The sequence below is a fragment of the Astatotilapia calliptera genome, chromosome 20 (assembly GCF_964374335.1).
Source record: "Astatotilapia calliptera chromosome 20, fAstCal68.1, whole genome shotgun sequence".
NCBI classification, from domain to species: Eukaryota; Metazoa; Chordata; class Actinopteri; order Cichliformes; family Cichlidae; genus Astatotilapia; species Astatotilapia calliptera.
In genome coordinates this window covers 8,856,529-8,880,644 of record NC_137441.1, presented here as the reverse complement: position 1 = coordinate 8,880,644, position 24,116 = coordinate 8,856,529, and the positions used below count along the sequence as shown (strand labels likewise).

The 24,116-nt window shown below is 40.3% G+C and overlaps 2 protein-coding genes and 1 long non-coding RNA gene across 3 annotated transcripts; 2 read left to right on the top strand and 1 right to left on the bottom strand.

Annotated features, from left to right (window-relative positions):
• The first annotated feature begins 475 nt into the window (after positions 1-475).
• scrt2 (scratch family zinc finger 2) lies at positions 476-9,703 on the top strand. The gene is made up of 2 exons (XM_080294998.1): positions 476-1,996; positions 5,336-9,703. The coding sequence occupies exons 1-2, from the start codon at positions 1,837-1,839 to the stop codon at positions 6,133-6,135; spliced, it is 960 nt and encodes a 319-aa protein (XP_080151124.1). The 5' UTR covers positions 476-1,836; the 3' UTR covers positions 6,136-9,703.
• LOC145422972 (uncharacterized) lies at positions 9,222-16,734 on the bottom strand. Its single transcript, XR_013904119.1, has 3 exons — positions 16,603-16,734; positions 16,442-16,509; positions 9,222-10,500 (listed from the first exon to the last, which is right to left on the bottom strand). It is a non-coding gene; the product is annotated as an uncharacterized LOC145422972 (long non-coding RNA).
• Positions 16,735-16,908: 174 nt separating this feature from the next.
• srxn1 (sulfiredoxin 1 homolog (S. cerevisiae)) lies at positions 16,909-18,792 on the top strand. The gene is made up of 2 exons (XM_080295001.1): positions 16,909-17,148; positions 17,890-18,792. The coding sequence occupies exons 1-2, from the start codon at positions 16,909-16,911 to the stop codon at positions 18,097-18,099; spliced, it is 450 nt and encodes a 149-aa protein (XP_080151127.1). The 3' UTR covers positions 18,100-18,792.
• The last annotated feature ends 5,324 nt before the right edge of the window (positions 18,793-24,116 follow it).

The following is a 24,116-nucleotide window of genomic DNA, read 5'->3' as shown; positions in this document are numbered from 1 at the left end:
TCTTTTTCAGATTAGTTTTTATTCAGTGGTTTTACTGGTCTGACCCACCCAAAATAAAACTGGCCATATGTGGCCCCCGAACTATGAATAATTTGACACCCTGATGCACAATCAATTATCAAATATGTTATCTGGTAAAAGCTTTACACAGCTGGTATTTCATTTTTTTGCTGTTGAACTGAATATCTTGGGGTTTTCACTGATATGTAGAGTAAACAAGTAATCTGAAGATTTTACCTTGGGTTTTGGGAATCTCTGGTGGGTATTTAAAAAAAAAATTTTTCTGACATTTTATAAATAAAATGTAAAAATAAAACATTTTATAAATAAAATGTTCAGTGAAAGAAATATCTGAGAAACTTTTGTATCATACTGAATTTTCTAGCACCGCTCAAGCCACAGGAAGAGAAAAGCAAAGCACACATGGACACACACAGATCTGATGTTACTTACAACAGAAAGAGGAACAATTTTCTTTTAATAGTCTTGACTCATATTTGTACAATAATGTGTTATTTAGTCAAACTAGTGATGTGATGCGAGTGCTTCCTGTTGACAGTGAATCAAACAGGTGCATCATTTGTGTTTTCTGCTTTGTGAGGCAACTGCAAGATTTTGTTTTGTCTTTTTTTTCCCCGTGTGATGAAATCTCTAATGAAAAATGATGCAGCATAACAATCACGGTGTGAGCTAATGAATTCACACAAACACAAACCAACCCAGAGATATGCAGCCAATTTAGTGAGCACGAATCTAATTCTGGATTTCACCCTAATCAAAAAAGATGTAATTAATTAATCAGATAATTCACTGCCACGCATGGCAGGACACACATCTGTGCACTGGTAATGGGGAGGGAGAGAGCGAGAGAGAGAGGGGGAAGCTGAGCTGTGCGGCGCTTGTACTTCCCTGTAGCCAAGCTCGTCAGCAGTGCTGGAATCCAGTGCAGCTTTAAAAAAGGTCCAGCTCTCCCAGACGCTCTGATAGCCTCTCCTCTGTACTGTATGTGTGCTCTCAGCATGTGAGTACAGTGCGGCGTGTCGAAGGGATGGAAAGATCTGAAGCTGTTTGTGGTAAAGGAGGTGACATGAGGGAGGCCGTGCCTGTACAAGACAAACATAAACTGTGCCACTTCATCTGAAAACAATGGGGGACAGGACACTGAGTGTGTTCTCATCCACATCTCCATTGTCTACCCTCCTCTTTTACTCCTCCTCTGAGCATGGAGCATAAGAGGGGTGAAAGGGGGAGGGGAGGAGAGGAGGAGGGGGAGCAGCAGTGGGGGCAGTGGGGGTCTGGCTGTGTTCTTTCTCCTCTGTCTGTGTGCGAATGCACAGACGGTTCAGTAGTAATTTGATGTGTGTCCCCGGGGACATTTGATGGATTAAAGCTAAGCAGCTCCATTTCGCAGCACCACCTGATCTTCCACTGCCTGTGCCCCATATAAAGGCTGGCGTGATTGCTGATCTCAGCTAGTCTGACAGTCTCTCTCTCTCCCTCCTCTCTCTGTCTGTCTCCATCTCTTCTCTTCCTCACTGGTCCCTTAAGCCTGCTGCATCACAGGAGCTATCCAGTGCTGAACAGGATCGCTTTTATTTTTTATTTTTTTATTTTTCCGGGGGAAGCTGGGGGAGCCAGAGAGTATCACACAGCATTGCCGGCAGCCTTGTTGTCCACTGGTTTCCATTTTCTTTCTTATCTTATGTTTTTGGCTCTTGTCTTCACATTAACCACAAGGATTATCGTCAAGCCAGCTCTGCTTGTGTGCTTCCTCAGAAGGGTCTTTTCAGTTCTCTCATGCGTTTTTCTCAGCTCTGTGTTTTTATCCATTGAAACATGCCCCGCTCATTTTTGGTAAAGAAGATCAAGCTTGATGATTTCTCTTCGTCCAATGTGGCCACTTCCAATCATCATCACCACCTGGACGACTCGTTCACTTTTGCACGCTCCATCACAGACTCGGTGACCAGCCTCGGGGTTCGTCTCAGCGAGAATGGTGAGTTAACATGCCTCCAGTCCGAGCTGCTCCAGTTAAAGATGTGCTAGCGCTCCTGCCTGTAAACAGCTCCGGTGCTGATTTCAGCATGCCTGATATTTCCACACTTAGCACAGATGGTATCTTCTTTTGCTTTGTTGTTGAGTGAGAATTTCCTTTGAGTCAGCCAACAGCATGCTTGTAGCATGTAAATTAATTTAGATGTTACATTAAGCCAGCTGATTTTTGCACTGGTATCCTAAATAATCCTCTCCAGAGGCACCCCACCCCCACCAGTGTGCTCCCAGACTTTTGTTTTTTGACTCTAGTGAAGGACAGACGCAATTCAGGTCAAAGCCACGGATTAGTTTATGTAAATAGGGAGCAAAACGTGTGTCTAATCAGGAGAAGCTCCTGTTACGTATTTGTATGACTGCACCAACCTGTGGTGGCTGAATGCACATGGGCTGACTATATCTGGTCATCATGTGGACTAAAAAAATTCATGAATATGAGCGATGAGCATCAGATGATACATTTGTCCTTAGCTGTTATTGTCCTTGAGTTCCGATCACGGTCCGATCCTCCCTTGCCCCCCTCTTCCCATCCAAATGGAGCATGCACAGTCTCCCCACCCCCATCGCTCCACTACATCTTTCTCTTCCTTCCGGGCATTTGAAAACTAGCAGGGGTTAGAGTTTCAGCCGTGCAGGCCTATCGCCGCCACAAGAGACATTAACACAGTGTACAGTAGAGCCAGGAGGGAGGTGGGGAGTTGGGTTAAAGGGATAGTGAGGGGAAGGAGAAAAGGGAGACAAAAATGCTTGGGGCAGCAATGAGGCCGATCACGTGACAGATGTACAGTAAACACGAAGAAAGGCACATAGCTGCACTGTGGACACCACACTCACTGCTCGCACTAAGCTCCCGTCAGAGCTGTGAGGCGACCTTCACTTTCACGGTCCGCTTTAAGCCTGCCGCTTCCATTTTGTGGCCACGTTTGGTGGGCCATATGTGAGTCTTTGTTGTGGTTTCTCGGGATGTTTGCATGGCGAGAGAGGCTTCACGGTCCACGGCTAAATGCTGTGTTCATACCCACCTGTTATTCAACCTTGTCAGCAACAAGGTGAAATTCAAAAGACGGGGGATTAAAAAAAAAAAAAATGTTATTCGGGGCAAAAGAGACTGAACAGGTTTACAAAACTCTAAATAACTTCCAGGTGAAGACTAAAAAAAATTATGTCTGTTAAAACGTTTTTATATATTTAATCATATAGTGCAGCTTACACTAATTCTGTTTTTTAGTTTTCCTTCTGCAAGATTTAAAATAATTAGAAATCCATTTGTATAATTTTTGTCACTCTCTATTGTTCTTGAATCTATTGTTCAACACCGTGAATAATGCATTATATTAAAAAGAAAGAAAACACAATAAGGCAAAACATTAATTTTGACAAAAGGTATTTAATTCTAACAAAAGAATTGTTCTTTTCATGCCGAGTTAAAAAAAAAAGGTAAAAAAAAAAAGAATCCTCAGCGTGGCTGAAATCCCTAACATCAGCACTTCTGCCGTGCCAGGAGAGTTTCTTCCCCCCATTGTGGAGACATTTGACTTGAGTGTCTGTCGAACAACAAAGAGGGGTGGCTGAGAGGGTCCATTAATTACATGCTTGCTTTGCATTACAGAAATGAGTCTATGGGCTGTAAAGGCTGATACAGCTCGAGTCCTAAAGCTTCGTGTCTGACCTTGGGTAATTGAAACATAGTAAACAATTCTGCTTATACTGATGCAGCAAAGTATGCTTTGCTGATAAAAAAAAAAAAAAAGCAGAAAAAGCCCATGCTGCGATTTGTAGCATGCAATTATATTCATAACATTTAATAGTGTGGCTGCAAAACAGGTGGATTTAATTTCTGAAGCAGAAGCAGCACTTGCCTATTTAACTGTAATTATAAGAATATGTTTTTAAAGGATAAATAAACATGTGTTTTTTCTAATAATCTGGTTTTGAAAACAAGTGTTCCTCTCTTTCTGACAAACACCATCTGTGCATTTAAAAAAGTGAAGCCATGCAGTGCAGCACAATAATGTGTGCGCAGGCCTGGTGTTTTCCCTGTCCCCGGGTGTCATGGTCATGTCTTTGACAAAGTGGGTGTGTGAACTCAAACCCTTGGGAATGGAGACGCTGCAGTAAGAGAGCACTTCAACTGATTTCTTAATGGCTTGTTTCTTGGAGGTACTTCAGTGTGCTCACTGCTGCAGACAGGTGACCTTCTTCACAAAAAACGTGCATGATGCCATTTTGCACAATATCAAGCACGCACTCAATAGACTGCTATTGTGTGTTGCAGATACTTGATCTGTTTCTTGCATTATTTCTGTCTTCTCCAGCACTCAGCTGTTCTAACAGCTGCACTATTTTTACAGATGATAGCCTATTGATCACTTCAAAACTTTGAATTTCATTAAAAAAGAAGTCAATACCTAATTTCCACTGCTTGCTGCACACGGTGCAGGAATGGCTTTTTTTCTGCAGTTATGCACTATTTGTCAGGGGAAGGAAATTTCACCACATTTTATGTTTGCTCGCTTATGTTTAACCTATAGAATATCAAGCCTGAAGGTAGTATATGCTCCAGAGATTCATAACGTAAGGCTAGATCGAGTTACGTTTTGATGCATTTAGCTGCCAGCCAGCCTTCTAGCACTGAGCTGCTTCGGAGAGAAAGGAAAGACTTGAATGATGCCAATAAAATATATCACTCTGAAACCATGCTCTGCGCAGTTTAAATCACTTAGGGGCCTTGCTCTACTGCATCATGTTTAAACCTGCTTGAAGAAGTAGCACAAAAGACCTGCATTAGATATGCATGTATCACATTAGTCTGTTTCACAACAAGCAAAGAAACACATTTAATTTGTTAAACCTGTATAAAAAGCTTTAAAATAAAATAGTAAAAAAAGGGGAGATTTTTATTCTAGGATTTAGTCTTAAAATATAATTCTCTTTGATGTCAGCAGTCGCAGTGAAAGACGGGCCAGTCAGTGAGCCTACTACATTTAAGAAGGATTTTAATATGCATCTTCCTACACAGGAGACTTCTTTGATGAGCTATTATCTAGCGCTCATCTTTATTGTAAAATTGCAACCTCTCTAAACGCAGCTGAGCTTGCACGTTTCCCTGCATCACTGAGCTATTGTCTGTACAACCTGTGGGTTGTGGAAAAAATGAAATTAGCTCTGCCACTCAGTCTTTCACCATCATGCAACACTACAATCATGTAATCATTAGCATGTCACTGTGTCCTTACTCATCACAACCCTTGGCCAACTGTGTTTGTGTGTTTCTCTTGTCCAGGATACATCCAGGATTACATCACGCCATCTGTATACCAGGGGGAGAAGAAGATGGAGCACAAGCTTGCTTCACCAGTGTCAGACCCCCTGTACACCCAGGTGAGCAGCGGAGGGGAGTACTGTGACCCTGACCTGAAGCACCCCGACAGCCCCCAGTCTGGCATGACCGCCAGCGGCTTCTACACTGGTGAATCGGAGGCCCTGGCCGAGGGTTACACCATGGATGCCTTCTTCATCTCTGACGGGCGCTCGAGGCGAAAGGGAGATGGGGAGAGTCGTGGTGGAGGCTCCAGAAGCAGCAGTGCCAACGGTGGGGCTCAGGAGAGGGGAGCCGGCACGCCTCGCCACACCTGCAATGAGTGCGGCAAGACGTACGCCACCTCCTCCAACCTCAGCAGACACAAGCAGACGCATCGCAGCCTGGACAGCAAGATGGCCCGCAAGTGTCCCACCTGTAGTAAAGTGTACGTATCCATGCCAGCGCTGGCCATGCACATCCTCACCCACGACCTCAAGCACAAGTGCGAGGTGTGCAACAAAGCCTTCAGCAGGCCGTGGCTGCTTCAAGGTCACATGCGCTCACACACGGGGGAGAAGCCCTTTGCCTGCGCCCACTGTGGCAAAGCCTTTGCTGACCGTTCAAACCTCCGCGCCCACATGCAAACACACTCTGCCTTCAAACACTACAGATGCAAGCGCTGCAATAAGACCTTCGCTCTCAAGTCCTACTTGAACAAGCACTATGAGTCAGCTTGCTTCAAGGGCTCTGCAGACGAAGATGACTCTGGATCAGACAACTAACCACAAGGAAGAAGTAAAACACTGAACCCCTGTTGTAGGTTCACAACCAATAACCCTGTTCACTCTGCCCTCCATGCCTTTTTTCTTCCCTTTTTTTAGAAAGCAATATTTTCACTGAGATTACGTGAAGAAACTCTAATGATTATGGCAAAGACAATTTCAGAAGATGCTGGATTTTTTTCCCTGCACAGTAGCTAATCGTCCACAGAAACATACAATCAAACAACCTTCCCCCAAATAGAGACTGTAGATGATAGATGTACACAATTCAGCAACATGCTTGCCACGGATGTGGGAACATGGAAACACACAAAGACATGCGTGCACACACAGACACACACAGACACACACACACGATAATATATGAGGCCTGGCATGTGAATTTTTATCAATGACTAATATGATATTGATATCAATAGTAATAATATTTAGAATCCTGATATTTTATAGGAAATAGTAATGAAAAAAGAAAAAAAACATAAAAAAGGACTAACAGTGTTCTTTTGTTTTTTAGAGACAAAATGACCTCTTGTATTTTTATGCTGCTTTTTATTTGCTAAGAATTGAATTCTTTTGCAACTGCCAACATGAACTTTTTATGAAAATGTGAACTATGACAGTATTTGCAAAAAAGGGAGATCATTTTAAAAGGTAAAACACACAAACCCCTTTTCCACACCAGTGTTTCAATTCAATGGATGTTATTTTTCTATTTGATTTTTCTAAATTTATTTTTTTGTGCTGATTATCCCTTCTTAATCAAATGCTTCTTTGTAACTGTGGGTACTCACAAAAAAAAAGCCGAGTTAAATAAGCTATTTAAGATCATAGGTCATCCAATTCAATTCTGCAAGAGCAGTGGTTTTAAAACGTTGGCCTGTTGAACAGGTTATCACGCACTCCGCATGATCAAATTCATAGTCTCACCCTGATGCACAGACACTGAGAGCCAGACCAAATGATCTCGTCGTTATAATAAGTGCCATGTGCGGTTGACTCGTCTATAGCAATGAAAACTCGTTGTTCTTCCTCCACCGTGGTGGCTTCCATAAACTCCAGTCTTTACGAGCAATCTTCACCCAGTGTTCGAGGTGCTCCCCCCCCCCTCCGCCAGTGTTACCTCAGAGTGAAGGTATGGACTCACCCACCCTCAGTTACAAAGTGACAGTCAAATTTTTCTGTTTGTCTGTTTTATATGTCGCTAAAAGCTCCGCCCACAGTTTAGATGCATCCCATCTATTTATCATGTAAATACTTTATTTATTTACCTATTTATCTATCTATTTATTTATTTACCTGATTTTGTGTATTTATTGAAGACTTGCTTATTTATCATGTATTTATTTATGGTTTATAATTTTTAAAAAAGGAACATCCATTGACCTTGTAAGATGCTGCTGATTTTCAAAGAAAATGTTTATATGCATGAAAACTGTAGAGAGTCCATGGGACTTAGTTTTTTAAAGAGGAACAATGTACAGTAGCAGCGCTAGAAGACTTCAAATGAATGACTGCAGAAGTATTTTTGTTTTTGTGGCAATAACTTACCTGACATAGCAATTGACATGTATAACAATCATAACTCCACCTAGGGCAATAAAATGAAACAACTTTATCTCACGGTTTCTCCAAAGTCCACCTCCCCCTCCTCTTCCTCCTCATTACTGAAGATTTTCCGGGACTTTCTGTCTTTAAATCTCAGGCGACAAGGAATTTTTATAAACGGCCGACATAGACATGGATGTAGATGTAAAAACAAGTCAAATGATGTAGGTGTAATTAAGTTACACCAAGTCTGCAAAGGTGAAAAAGCAATAATAATTGTGAGAAAGTATCAAAATCTGTTCGTATTCACCTGAAAGTATTACTGTTGTTCAGACCAAGCAGGTGCAAAAATATCTTCTGGCAGCTTGAGTAACTGAATTGCTAGAAGGTTTACAATAAATCTCATTTAACACACTGACATAATAAAGCAATTAAATATAGTTAAATAAAGTCGCAACCGATCCCAAACGTGTCACGTGCCGTTGAAGGAAATCTCTGAGGCAGAATAAAGCTGGCTGCACGTACATCTTAACCAGCACTAATGAAAATGATCTTGACATGAACTGCCTTGGTGGAGAAAGTTTTCAAGACTGTTGCAATAAAACGACGCGCTGTAATGCACTTCTAACTCCCACATCATTTGTCCCGCATCCCTCCCCACCCCAACAGCCGTCCTCATCCTGTCCCAACTGCTTCTAAACAGACGCAGCGAGGATGAGATGTGCTGAAGTGGGATTGGCGGAGGGTGGCGGAGTGTGGGAGGATAACAGGTGTTTGCAGACAGACTGCAGATAGGGAGCGTAATTGAGTCGGTGAGCGACCTCCAAGGGGAAGGTCAAGCACCAGCAGGCAAATGCACTGTCAGCTATTTGCATATTCCAAATGGATGGCACGATCACAGTAATGCTGAGCTTGCCCTTAATAAAACAAAAACACAATGCTGAGGATAAAAGAGCGTAAAGATGAGCTTCTGCTCTGTTTGTCCGTCCTCTCCTCCCCGTTTCACCATCATCCTGTCAATGCTCGCCTAACCGCTACAGCTGAATCACTGCATGAGAGCATCCAAACCACCTGTCTCCTGATTAACTTGCCGAACACACGTCGCTGTATTAGTGAACTAATGCAGAGATCACTGCTTCCAACTTATTCTATGTTTTACATTTCACCATGGCATATAAGGCATCTCCAAAACCTTTACTAAGGTAGAAGGCACCGAGATCATTAAAAAAAGATTGATTGGACATATATTATACCTGTAGGCTTCTATCTAAAACTGCGAGTATTACAGCTAGTCCTCAGAGAAAATACTAATTGCAGAGAGGGAGGCACAATTTGATTCCAAACTACTGATTTAGACGTAGGGAAACATTGTTCCTCTTTGATAATTTTGTAAATATATTTGTAAATATATCACAGCAATAATATGACAATGCATGTAGACATTTAATTGCTCTTTTTCTATTCATGCTGTCTTTTTTTATTTAAAGAAAAAAAAAGACAAATACAGGTACCAATTGTAGTCTGGGTGGCCACGTGAATCAGGGAGTGTCTTGATTAAAAAGCTATCTGTTGTAAGTTACAAACAAAAAAACCTTCAAACTCTGTGTATTCTCAAAGATTTGATCATGTTCTGTTTTTCTTTTTAGTTGTATTTTTTTTCTTTTTAATTTATTTTCTTCTATTTATGTGCCCGGCTTGGCTGCGCAATGAAAAAGTGCCAAAAAGTATGATTTCCATGACAAAAGCCTTCAACATATGGTTGGCTGCTTGAAACCTTCCATATGGTCCTCAAAGAAAAAAAAAAAAACTGATTAAGATTTTCCACTTTCATCCTCTCTTTCTCTCTATTTATCTTCCTTCTCTCTCTCTCTCTCTCTGTCTGTCTTTCTCTGTTCCAGCTGAGTATGAAGAAACTTAAGCCATGATTGCTGAGGGGTGTTTTGATTTTATCTTGTTCTGCTACAATTAATAATGATGACAACAATAGCAATGATAACGTTAATAAAAACAATAGCACAAGGAACCTGCAAGTCCACTCTTCCCTTTAAAACAGTCAAATATGATTTTATTAAATGATAACGGGGTGTTTTTGTGTTTTTATTATCAACACATGCACACACACATGTATCCTGCAGATGTTTGCCCACACACTTAGAAAATGGCCAGCCTGGTATCTGTTTGGAGTATCCCTTAGTCAACATTAGCAGAGTGAGTAATTGTAATTATGACTATAATGTGCCATCAGCTGTAGCCTCCTCTGTCAATGTTTGAGGGATTTTATGAGCTTTACTGTCAATTTACTAACTTTTAATTTCACCGCTCGGAGGCACAGAAATGCCAATATCCTTTGTTTTTCACAACAGCTCGGAACGGGAGTGGTCAGAGGACCTGACAGCACCAATGTAGCTTTGAATAAGAGTTCCTGAGATGTCGGCGTTATCAAAAGCAGAGGCATCTGTTCCACCACTATTAAGCCCTTCCTGGTCATTAAATTTTAATGGAACATTGATTTTATGCTGGAACTACTCTTTCTGAGTGACTCAAAAGCCAGAGAAAAATATGGAACAAAATAAAAATGAATCATGACAGCGAACAGGGATTATTATTCTGGGGCTTTTCTTGATTGGTTTCCAGGGAATATACAACACTTGAATTCAATCGCTTGTGTCCTTCAGTGTCCTCCAGCAGCACAGCAGCAGTATAATGAGACAGCAGGCAGAGCAGAGCAGGGGCTCAGAAACAAGACGCTTAGCTGCACACTCCTTCCTTCAACATGGGGAAGCGGTGATTATCCTGGCTCCTGCCTCCATGGTAGTTATCCTAAAGTTAAACACGTAACAAAATAAAGCGGCATATTGGTTTTCACGTGTGGAGTCAAATGACAAGTTTATAGCCAAGTGCTGATTAAGCTCGCAGCACTGCAGACCGCACATCAACATTCACATGCGGCGCTCACTCAAACTTTACCCCGGCAGATGTTGTCCCTTATCAGATTTTATGATGAAAGTAAATAACTGATTTCATTACACGGCAATGGACTGTAAAATGGGGACCCACAGAATCCAATTACATCACCCATGGGTGTGCTGTGTGTGTAACAACAGCCACTGTGAGCGATCGCCATCAGGAGGCAGGTAGGGCAACTGTGGCCCTGCATACTATATCACACCCCCTCATCTGCAACGCTCCAAAACCCGGCACACAGCCAGCACCTCCCACTGCCCTCTCGCTGGCAGCAGATCAGGTAAATTATTTAAAACAACCTGCAAAATTGAGCGTGCTACACCCACACTTCAAAGATATTGACTTGAGAACACCATCATCTTCTGAGTGACTGTCTGAGAGAAAATATTTCTGCCTTCTGAAGGAGTAAGGGGTTAATAAAATGCTACTGCACAAATCTAGAGCAACAGGAACCGTTAAACCTCGCACACTGGAAAAAGGGTAACACTGCACACAAAATGAAGTAGCTGTGTTTTCTTTACTAATACGTCAATATATTTGCCAATTTTGCTAATATGTTATCTGCCTTAATCATGCAGCGTTTGATAAAGGTTTGATTACAAAACTGTGATTTAATTTTTTTTTACTATATTATGACATTTGTTAGATTAATCAGTAAATTGGGAATCTAATAATAACAATAATCTTTAAAGTATAGTATGTGCTCTGTCCAGCATGATCTTGTCTAAAAAGTTGAACTTTAAAAAAATCTATCAAATAGAAATTAACCTGGAAAAATTTTAATACTCAAGTATCTGTGCAAGAATTTTTAAAGCAGAAGTACTAAAATACTTTGTTGTTGAATATTTATTTTAATTCTTTAGCAGCTTTTAAATGAAAGATTTGAATATTTAAAAAATCCAAAACACTCCTTTCCTATATTTTAAATATAAACTAACTGAAAAAAAAACATCTGCAGTTTTTTTTTTTTAATTATTAATTTGATGTAGTTCAAATTCTGATTTGCTACTCTGCACAGGAAAGTCATACACAGGCTATTGTGGTAAACACGGCAAACAAGCAGAGCTTAAACAACAATTTTGTTAATCAGTGAGTCCTTTCAGGTGCTCGCTCCCAAACATTTCCAGGTTCTGGCTTCTGACATGTGAGACAAAAGAGTTTTATATAAATAAATATTTCAGTGTTTGGGGCACATGCCGAGATCTCTTTTTTTCCCACTGTTCATGGAATAAATGGCTCATTAATTCATCAAAGATCGGTCATAAAATAGACATGGATGCTCCTGCTGAATTTACAATCACTCTTTATTTCAGTTGCTGCAGGTGTCTCTCAGTTACTGGCTGGTGAAAAAGCAAACAACTAATCATTTTTGTAATTATCTAAATTATCATTAACTAATTCAACTCTCCTTTATCTGGTGCCGGCCCTTGCTCTGACCCTTTTCATACATCTGGCGCCATCTGTAGGCTGTTCACCAACTGTCAGCGTAAACAAAAAAAAAAAAAACAGGCTTTGATGTTGATGACAGTGCTGTCAGTTCAACTGGATGATTCAGCTGAAGGAGAAAATCTGCTCTGCATCGTTTTCAAGCTCCTAAAATCCACATGCAAACAGTGCCCCACTGCATAACCAGCAGGTATGCACCCTGACCAAAGTCACTCAACAAGAGGTTGGTAAAACCAGCCAGGACCAACCAACTGTAACTGCCCCTTTAAGAGCTAACAGTTTGTCTTTTCACATTCTGCATCACAGGAGAGATGCTCATTAAAAGCGCCTCCATTCCTCACTGTTTCATCAAGTGAGACTGCCAAGCTCTTTAACTCAGTGTTCTTGATGTTTGTGCTGTTTGTGTAAAACCCATCTGTTTCCTCATCTCTCTGTTGGCAGAGGGTCCACCTCATCCGTATGCTTCTCTTTTTGAAGTCATGTCAAAATCGCATTTTTATGCATCTTAGATATCCAACTTGTCATCAGCACTCAGGCAAAAGTCAAGGAGGTTATTCCTTAAATAGCTCCTTTTTCCTTCATATACAATGTACGCAGTAACAAGGACAGCACTGCATTGCATTATAATTAGCAGAGCTGCAATAATTAGCTGATTAGCGTATAAGTTCATCAATCAGCAACTATTCTGATTACAGAAAAATAACAAAGCAAATTTTAGACCAAAATTCAAAATATTTACTTCTTAAATGTGAGGACGTTTACACAAACTTCAGATTTTTTTTTTTTTGTTCTGATGAGGATTAAAAAATATTTTACAGAATTTGCTGATTATGAAAAGGGCAGTTCAAACCCATATTCAATTGTTGTGCTTTTTAAAAGCATACTAATTAATGTCAGTTGAAACATGATAAGAAGATAGTACTGAATTGTGTTCAACTCGATGAATTCGGTAGGCATGTCTGATTATTTTATCACAGCCTTTTTGTCAGGTCACTCTAAAAAGGACTAGTGATTCATCTGAAAATGGAAATGTGCCTGTAAAATAGCAAATATGACCTTCATCGTTTTTGATGGAGACGCATTAAATGATCACGGTGTATAAATTCTGACCAATCTTGTAGGAGAACTGACTCTTGTGAACAATGAATCAACGGATGGACACACAGACGCTTTGCCACATAAAAAATAATCGTTAACTTTCTTTATTGTGTGCTTTTTCTCATTTTTTTGTGAATGAATTACACTCAGAAGATGAGCGTTGGGTGCAGGCGACCATAATTGTGTAAAAGCTAACTAACAGAACAACTATCTAAGATTTTTCAGTACAATTGTGGCTTTAAAATAAAAACAATTTTCTAAATAAACATCAACATATAACAATATAACAACAATAACAATAATATAATTACAACAATATTAAAGAACTCAAATCATTTTCTGTCCTGTTATTTCTTGTTTAGCCAACTCAATTTTTAATACCTTTGTAGTTCAGCATATCACACTGGGAAAAAAATTACTATAACTATTTTTGAACACACACATTGTCCTATACATGCATAGATAAACAACGAATAATTTAATAGGGATCACTTTGCATGAGCGTTACTGTCTGTCTGATTTAAAGAGGCCAGATGCTTATCCATCAGCTGTTATGTGTTCACATGTGTTTAAATATTGGCTTGCTTAAGTAAGTGGAGCGCCCTCTGTTGGGTTTGAGTTAAACAGCAGTAAAGACTCAGTGTAGTCAGTCACCTCCAGGTTAACTGATATTTACTGACTTTTGGAGGTTGTTTTGTTTTTCTTTTATGACTTCATGAAATGAGATCATCTACTGGCCGGTTCTGGTCCTCAGAACAAACTGTTTTGATGTGAGTTGCTGAGTTATAGAGATACACTCTCTGGTCACTTTACTAGCACACCTGTTCAACTGCAAATATCTAATCAGCCAATCACATGGCAGCAACTCAGAGCTTTTAGAAATGTATACATGGTCAAGATGACCTGCTGAAACTCAAACTGAGCATCAGAATGGGGAAGAAAGGTGAATTACGTGCGGTATTTTCACCACACAACCATCTCTAATGTTTTGAGAGAAAGGTCTGAAAAAGAGAAAATACCCAGTGAGGAGCACTTCTCTGTGTGATCCCTTTAGCAATGCCAGAAGTCAAGAGGAGAATGACCAGACTGCAATCCTTCCTTGTATCAGTGGTTCAGGTTGGTGGCAGTGGTGGTGCAATGGTATGAGGGCATATTTTCTTGGAACCTTGGGTCCCTTAGTACCATGTGAGCATTGTTTAAACACCACACCCTACCTGAATATTGATGCTGACCCTGTCACACATCTTCTGACGGCTGCTTTGTCAAAAAACTCTAATCATCTCTTGGAACAGGAAATTCACATCATGGATGACAAACCTGCAGCAACTGTGTGATGCTATCATGTCAACATGGACTGAAATCTCCAAGGAATAGTTCCAGCATTGTCGAATCTATGCCACAGAGAATTAAGCCAGTTCTGAAGGCAAAATGAGGTCCAACACAGTACTAGCAAAGTGTATCTAATTAGATGGCCAGGGAATGCAAGTTATACCTTGTGGTGCCAAAAAAGAAAAGAAAACTCAGCAGCAATGTCTATTGGAAGAAATCATGATTTAGTTAATCAAACTTGCGTGCAAATCTCTTTCTATACCAAACCAGATCTGCCAATCCTATGATTCTGCAGAAGAATCACCTCGAGCGCCACAAGATGAGTGACGTTTACTTCTTATATGTTTAAGGGAAGACGGAAAACTCCAAAACCTGGAAACTCACACCAAACAATCTGGGAAAAACAGCACTATTGGAAGGAGGGAAATCATGTTAATTTGATTTTTGGATGAACTGTTTCTTTTGGCTTTACAGTTGGAAAAAAATGTCTCTGTGCTTTTGTTTTTGCTATAAGGTCAATGAACGGTGCACTGAGTGTGACTGCAGTTTAATCCACATCTAAATAACCTCTCTCCGAAGCACCACTTGTTCTCTCTCTGTAGATGAGATTTGGGGTGCAAATTTATTTCAAGGCGAGGAAGATCATTAAACAGAAATCTCATTCTCATGTACTTGAAGGAGATAGTGCAGAAAATAATTTCATAGATTTCGGCAGCGACAGCCATCGGCGAGTAATCAACATCACTGAGCGAATCAGTCACACGTTCGGCCGGAAACACGCAGACATCCGCTGTTGCTAAACTGTGCTAAGATCTCACACACATTCATCTATCACAAAGAAGACTGAAAAGCAGCATCAGAATAATTATCACTTTAAAAGCATGTCAACTTGTAAAAAAAATAATACTGCGTAAATAAATATAGCTCACTTCCTTGTCTGAAAGCTGGCAGGTAATTTTCTCCAGCTGCTCTAAGTGTGACAATCCCACGGGGACTGAAATCTAATATTAACAGCAAATCATTATGTGGGAACTGTTCTTCCGTGACCTGCCGCTGTACCTGTGTGACTAACTCAATCTAAGTAATTGAGATATGTTAACAACTCGCATACCACCCTGCTGTGACAGCAGAGGGTCACGCAGAGTGTAGTGGGACTCTGAACACACTTTAACGCTGGAGATGATTTAAATGTCTATACTGCTTGACTGACACGGTCTCTTGTCTTCATGTGACGCTGGTTTCTTTTCAAACGGCTTTTGATTGACGGCAAAGCAACAATTCGACTATGGTATGAAGTGGTGAATGAGAGGGGAGAGACATGTCACCGTACTTATTTACTATACTGCAGTTATTCATGCAGGGACACTAAATCGTGGAGCCCATGTCAGCATATTATGATCCATGTCACTATATTAGAGTTTAAGTGGGGTTTTCAGTATTCTGGTGTCAGCTAAATTGCTCTTTCGGAAACAAAGTAGAAAATGTGAGGCAGTTTTCAAAGCTAAGCTGTTCTCCAGTGAAATAATAAACAGATTGCTGTTTCTACACGATCACCTGACAATGAGGCAAAAAAAAAAAAGAAGCTGATTACACCCACTGCAGCATAACAGGATCCATTTTGTTCATCTTTAATCTGTAATATTATATTATATGCTGATACCTCTGTTAATGATTACACACTATATATAGGCCACTTTCATGTTCTAACTGATCCCCGTGTGACCAATTAATCACCATAAAAGGCGCTGCCACTGCATTTCAAAGAATTTCTAATAATTCAATATACTGGGCTGCCTCTTCTGTCCAAGAAATCAGTTTTAATTGTCTCATTAGAAGATGATGCTGTAGCTTGCTGTAGCTGTGGCTTGGAGAAAACAATAGTTGTTTCCGCTCCACTGCCGCAGATCTTTTGAAGTTTACTTACCTGTGTGAGCCCAGACATCCTTTTTTTTCCCATGTAGCCACAGCAACCTGGCTGGGTCTTTGAAATCCCTGCAAAAATAGAATATGAACAAGTGAGGAGGAGGAGGAGGAGGAGGAGGAAGAGGCCCATATCGTGCAACAGTCCACAAAAAAAACAGTGACCTCATTAATAGAAACCACTGCCACCGAAGGGCTCTGGGGTTGTTGCAGCTCTACATAACTGCACGATTAATTTCTGGAGTGAATTTTAATGGGACACAGCAGTTTTGCAGGCATATCTACACGTCTTTAAATGCTACCAAACGCACACCTAAAGTTTCTACTGTGGTTGAAACCCTGTGACCGCTGCCCTCGAGAGGGCATGGCAATTGTGTGATTGACAGAGAGAATAACCAATCAAAACCTTTCATTTTTAACAACAGGAAGTAAAGAAACAGTCGAGTGTACTGTAGTCGGGGGGTATGCTAAATGTTTCGGCTGTACTGTGGTGCAAAATCTCCGCTGAAGCTGGTGTTTTTAACCGGCAGAAATATGTCGATAGCGCCCAGTGACCGTGGACCGGCGGGCGGTGACCAAAGCACCGACAACAGGTCGATTCACTCGGACACCGTGGAGGAGGTCCATAACATCCCGATGCAGGTCATCATCAGACCATTTCCTCCAGTGCTGGACGAGCAGAAAGTCCAGAGCCTGATGGACACAATAAGGGTGACACGGTTGTTTTATGTTATCATTTGTTTGTGGATGATGAAGTTTCAGGGTAAATATTGGCCTCAGTTTAGCCACACACCTCTGTAGTGACAGGTTTTACTATAACAGTGCCAAATACGCTAAACCAGGCACTGTTGCGTTACAAGAAAAAAAAAAACCCCAAACATCTGCAAACATTGGAAAACGTCTTTGTTTTCCAAGTACCTTTTTAACTTCCCAAACACTGCCCCAACTCCTCCCAATAAATGACGTACTTGTGATGAAGACCGTTGGCGCCTCCGGTCCAGCTGAAGACATGGCAGTTTTTTTCCTGCATTAACCTGCATGGCTTCTCTGCTCTCTCCACTTTCACTGTATGCAAAACAACTACAGAAAAGTGGCTGTTACGTCATTAAAAAGAAAATCAAAAGAAGCTGGTATTTTATCAAGTGTTGACTTTTGTATTTTTGAGCCAATCACAATATAGGACATTGTTTCAGTATGATAGATAGATAGATAGAGATTACACAGGATTGGTGTTAAAGGGTGGGATTTTCTTCAAAAATTAATATATATTTAGTTAGAAATAGTTCCTTCCTCACTTTATTGGGAAGATTTTAGAATTATTTTAGTCCTTTGGTTTATCAGAAGAGGTAATAAATAGAATATATGTATGACACTTTTTACTTTTTCTTGTCGCTTAAATTTCACTCCACACCTTGTTGTAGGCTTTAACTGACACTTTATCTTTCCTTCCAGGAGACGGCAGACATCAGCGTTGTTCCTCCTATTGATGTGCTCTGGATCAAAGGCAGCGAGGGAGGAAATTACTACTACTCCTTTGGAGGCTGTCACAGGTTTGCTGCCTATCAGAGGTTGAACATGCAGACCATTCCAGCAAAGATCATCAAATCTAACATCTCAGACCTAAGCACTTACTTGGGGGCTTCAACGCCTGATCTGCGGTGATGCTGGAGCAGCTTGGAGCTTTCCACCCCACTCCACCCCCTGCTTCAAATGTACTTGCCTCAGGTGGATCATACATAATATGGCTGTAACTCTCCTGTTGGTGACTGCGGAGCAAAGGCTTTGCCAGCAGGGGGAAATGTAGCTCTTTAGTTAAATATGTTACATTTTGTGATTTGAAACAGCTTAAATGTATGCATGTTAATCATGTGATAGCTTTAATGTTGCCAAATACCATCTGCACATACACATTTAACAGTTTTCTTAAAGTTCTTTATTTAAAAAATATGACAGCTGAGATTGGGCTAAGATAAGTTTTTTTTTTTGTTTTGTTTTTTTAAACTTAAATCGACTTATAGTGTGAAAGTATGAAAGAGAAAATGAATTTAGCACATCTTCATCTTGGCTATAAAATGAAACCTTAGCATCGAGCCCAATAACAATAGACAAAAGTGAGAGTGTTGGTCATCTTACTTCATGTAAGGAGAAAGGCGAGATGAGCTGTCGGAGAAAACGAGGCACCAACTATTCCATAAACCCAATTTTAAAAGTATAGCCCTATATAAAAGAATTTACTACAAGCTCTCAATTTTGCTGGTTTTATTGGTGATCATGGAATAAATATTACAACTAATTTACCTACATTTATTAATGATTCATTTTTTAAAAAGAAATAAACACCAGTCTTAAATTAAATGAACCTTTTATCCATTTGCTTTTTTCCAGTCTGCATTCTCAGCTGTTTGCTAATATCATAAAGATGATGTGAAGAAGATTTTTATAATAACAAACTTCTTAAAAAGTGACATAAACAAAGACATGCTACATATGTATACGATTCAACGCTACAAAAAATTGTAAAGAGAATACGACTTGCATCAATTTTTTTTAAAGCATGTAGAGCCTCTATTTTCTCTTTTCCATCATCCTCTATGGTGTCACAACTCTGCTTCATCTAAATCTTTGCATATATGATGCCAGTTACTCATTATTTTGATGCTAGTTGTCTGTGGATGCTCAGATGCAAGTAGTGATCAGCTCAACCCCGTCAGCCTTTTAAATGATGAAGCAGTTGTTTTAGCAGTGTGTTTATTCTGTAAACATAATCGAGTAACCCCCCCCCCCCCCCCCCCCCCCCCCCCAGTGGAAGATGGTTGGAGATGATCAGGTGTTTTCACAGCAGACGTTTCTACTTGTCAAAGTTGGAAAAAGCACAGCTGTTGCTGATAAAATGAACAACTTCTCATTTCTGTCGAAGCTCTCCTGTGACAGCGAGCCAGCCTGCACAGCGCGGCAGCAGAAACGGAAGCAGTGAAACTGAATTCAGCTATCATTAATTTTACTTATGTGCTTTTACTGTTGTGACACTTGCTTACAAAAAAAAGCCTGTTGTATCCACCAGTGGCTTTTCTTCAAATTCACCTCTTGAGGTGCTTCTGAGTACTGAGGAAGATTTAAATACACCTTCCCTGTCGCTGGTTGAAGTTATTTTTGTCTGAATTGTATCAGAAGGTCCCCGTGGATCTAGTTATAATTTTAGAATCAAATAGATGACTTTATGTTGCAGCTGCATATTTTCTTTTCAATAACTAAGAGACAATTACTGCAAACTGCTGTTTTTCCCTTTTTTATAAATCCCTGTAGCTCTGGTGTCACACAACCCTGCAGTTTTTCAGTCATATTCACCCACGTTGTTCATGCACAGTCAACTTTGATTTTGATGTTCCAGACAGCATAAGACAACGAGTTAATAGAAAGGAGCCTATAGACCAGATGGCTTGCCGAAGGAGTGAGGTGTTATGAGAACATCAAGCTGACAAAATGCAAGATGTTAAGTCTTGCTGAATCTGCTCATTGTGCTTGCCGTCAGTCTGTCTCTTTCTGTTGTTTCAAAGTGATCCCCAGTGTAACCGTCCAGATTGTGTTTTGACAAAGAAAGCGGAGGATCCTTCAACGTACTGGTCAGCTCGTATCAAATACTTTAACCAAGGCGATCTCAGATGCATACGAAAAATAACCCTGATTAGTTGCTCGCTCTTCAGGCTATGGTTCAGACTACAAATGTTTCTGTCTTGCCCTGCCTCACATAAATAAATGCACACCTCTTTTAACCACACAAACAAACAAAACCCAAAGAAAGAAACAAAAAAAGCAACATTTTACTACTTCAACCTAAAGTGCTCTATCTATGCAAGATAGCATGGGTGCTGTGTTTATTGTTGTGGTTGACCTTCAGGCAGGCCTTGCTTACTAAATCAAGCCAGACAGCAGTTCCTTTGCCTCAGTCTTAGAGGAAGGAACTGTCGTCTTACAGAATAATATAAGTACGCTATACATTGAGTCGTGGCCTTTCCAACATCAGCTGAGAGCAACCTGCTGATCTCCCTTTGTGGCCATCAAGGAAGTGAAGGGAGACCCGGGGCAGCTTTTACCGAGAGGCCCCTAAAGGACTCTAAATTTCACCTTTGAATCGTCGCGTGTGAGAAGATTTCCTGTGGCTCCCTCACTGTCTGGAAGTAACCGTATCCTCAAAGGGGTTTTGACACGCAATACTGGTATGAAAAAATACATTGCACCTGTTGCTTCAGGGGAGCGGTTTCCATGGGTGGTTCTGCACACTTTATCTTTGAGGATTTAAACAGATCAAGGGGATTTGAGGGTTAAGAAGAGGAACTGTTTGAGGCAAATGGATGGATTCTAACACACACACACAACTCACAAATGAATTTTGTTTTTGGGAGAGGTGGTTGGTGACGTTCTTGCCAATTGTTTGCCCGACTTGTGTTTCAGCCAATTTCCTGTTTCCGGGCTTAATCACATGTTGAAGGCTGTCATTATTCAGAAAGAGAGAGAAACGCCTACAGTTTATGAGTATTTAAAGAGCCTGCTCCTGTACCTGAGGAAATTGTTTTATTGATAAAAACAGTGCAACACATTGATCAATAAAACATTATGTGACCACAGCAGCGTGACGAGGCACCAGGATAGCACACGGATAAATTGAGGCCACGCCACTTCCATAGACTGGATTTCCATTTCTCATTTACTTTTTGGCTGTTTGCTGATGTATTGCTTTTACTGGTATTTACTTCATGTTTACAAGCCTTCTATTTGGTGATGCTTTTTTGCACTGAACAGGGTTTGATGTAGTTACAAATATTTTAAAAAAGAAACACCGAAACAAATACACAGAAGTGGACAAATGAAACAAAAACTGGCTATTTTTGTATCAAACATCAGCATGAATAATAATGGAAGACTATAAAACAAACTGACTGATATCACTAGCATCCCCAGGCTTCTACCTTTCTACCTATAAAACCCGAGAGCAGTCAAATGGTGGAAGTGGAAGCTAAATTGGCTAAATTGACCGCGGAGTCATCATTTTGCGTTTCTACCTTTAAAAGCCGGAGAGCAGTCAGTCAAATGCTGGAGTCATTCATATGTATATTAGGTCGTTACCTAGGAATTCTAGGAAACGACCTAAGGTAACGACAAGGTACCACATGTGTACCTGTAGCAGTGAACACATCGCACAGTGGCCTGATTTTTTTTGCATCTGTGTACTTGGATTTTAGGTCGCAAGCCACCCAAAACTTGCTCCATGCACCACTCAGCAGGCCATTTGTAAATATGTGTACAAATGGTTGGTTTTTTGTACTGTTTTTATCAATAAATGTCAGCAACAAAGGACATACACCCATGTGTGTTGATTTCTCCCTAAGATGGCAAACTGAAACACTCCAAGTTGGTGACTTTTGGAGATTTGTTTCCCTGGATGATTGAGAATGCATCAAGATGAAACACAAAAGGAAGCTCACCGCTTTTGTTGCTGCCATAAATGCCATTAGTTCAGGGAGGTCCATGAACCAATGAACATGCTCCATGCACCACTCAGCAGGCCATTTGTAAATATGTGTACAAATGGTTGGTTTTTTGTACTGTTTTTATCAATAAATGTCAGCAACAAAGGACATACAAAGGACATGTGTTGATTTCTCCCTAAGATGGCAAACTGAAACACTGAAACACTCCACTCCCCCACCCCCTCAATCACTCAGTGAGTGATTGAGGGGGTGGGGGAGCTGCTAAAAGCGGTGAGCTTCCTTTTGTGTTTCATCTTGATGCATTCTCAATCATCCAGGGAAACAAATCTCCAAAAGTCACCAACTTGGAGTGTTTCAGTTTGCCATCTTAGGGAGAAATCAACACACATGGGTGTATGTCCTTTGTTGCTGACATTTATTGATAAAAACAGTACAAAAAACCAACCATTTGTACACATATTTACAAATGGCCTGCTGAGTGGTGCATGGAGCAAGTTTTGGGTGGCTTGCGACCTAAAATCCAAGTACACAGATGCAAAAAAAATCAGGCCACTGTGCGATGTGTTCACTGCTACAGGTACACATGTGGTACCTTGTCGTTACCTTAGGTCGTTACCTTAGGTCGTTACCTAGAATTCCTAGGTAACGACCTAATATACATATGAATGACTCCAGCATTTGACTGACTGCTCTCCGGCTTTTAAAGGTAGAAACGCAAAATGATGACTCCGCAGGGGTCTAAGGTAGAAAACCAAAATGACTGCTCTCCGGGGGTCTAAGTGATATTAAAATTTATGTTTTTGATGTGCACACTTATAAAATAGTTCTGACAGTATCTTAACTGTCTTTCCTTTTTTGTGCTATTTTGAGGGAACCCATGCAGATTGTGGGGCTCTAAGCAATAACTTTTATAATGAGGAGGTTAGGAAGAGTTAATAAGCATGTTGGACTTTAAAAGCTCTATTCACATTAAAAGCACTAATTAAGGAAAAGGTCATTAGATGAGTATCTTGTTTATGTAGCTGTTAGAGTGGCTTCTGCTTTAAAAATAAAAAATAAAAACGTTAGACTTCAGTAATGAATGGCTTTTGAACCTTTTCTGATTACAGCAGGCTTTGTGTCTGCAACACATAGACATCAAATATCTTGAATTCAATAAAAAAAAAAACAACAACAACCAAAAAACATCAGAACATGTCTTTCATCTTCACTTTGTTTTCGTCATATCTGCTGGAAAAGAACTGGAGTATCATCTTCAGCATCCAAATCCTATTGAAAAACATTTTTATCATTGTTGAAATTATATGCCTGTAATGGTATAGAACTGTATGAATTAAAATGATGCAATTTTCTACAATACTAACCAGCTTATTGTTGTGTCAGATATTCCAGTAAAAATCTGTGTAGAAATCAATTTTTCTCCATGTTTGTGGATTTCATTTTTGTGGCAGATTCATCTTGAAATGCATTATAAAGTCATCAATCTTTATCTAGAAAGTGACTCAGTGGCGCAGTCAAACTGCTTACATACTATTAAGTTGATTCTGGCTTCCTTGTTTAGTTTGTCCACATTTTAAAATGAAGCTGAAAAATGATCTCTGGTTAGCCAGCTCACCCATTTGTTCCACTTGGGGAGGCATTACAGCCAAACCCTCTTGAAAGAGTTTAGGTTTAACTCCGTTTAAGTCGATGAGGACTTCTCACAGCTTCCTATCCGGAATTCCCTCAGACTGCTGGTGGCTGCAGGCGTGTAATTTGTGCCAGATTTGCAACGCCGTATCCACCCTCTGACCTAAAAACAGAGACACATTGTGCACAAACCTTCTACTCTATGTAGCTTTGTGAAAGTGTTCATGTGGCTTAATGACAATAGGCTGTATTTCACTCAGCCTGCAGAACTGTGATGTGGCTCTTTTGGAGAGTTTCCACTATAAATGATGATCAAAGTAATTGGAAAGCATTGTCAGTGATCAATTATCGGGTATTTAACATCTGCTTACTTCTCAAGAATTGCTCTGTAGACTTTAGTTGGAGGTGTAGGAAAAAGCCCAAGACGCCTGTTGTGGCATCGGCTAAATATGATACAGCCAGGGGACAAACAAAAACTCTATACAACATTTTTGCTCAGCTTGCATGTAATAACTTTAATGCAAAACAGAACTATTGTTAAAGGGAACAGAGTCTTTTCATTTT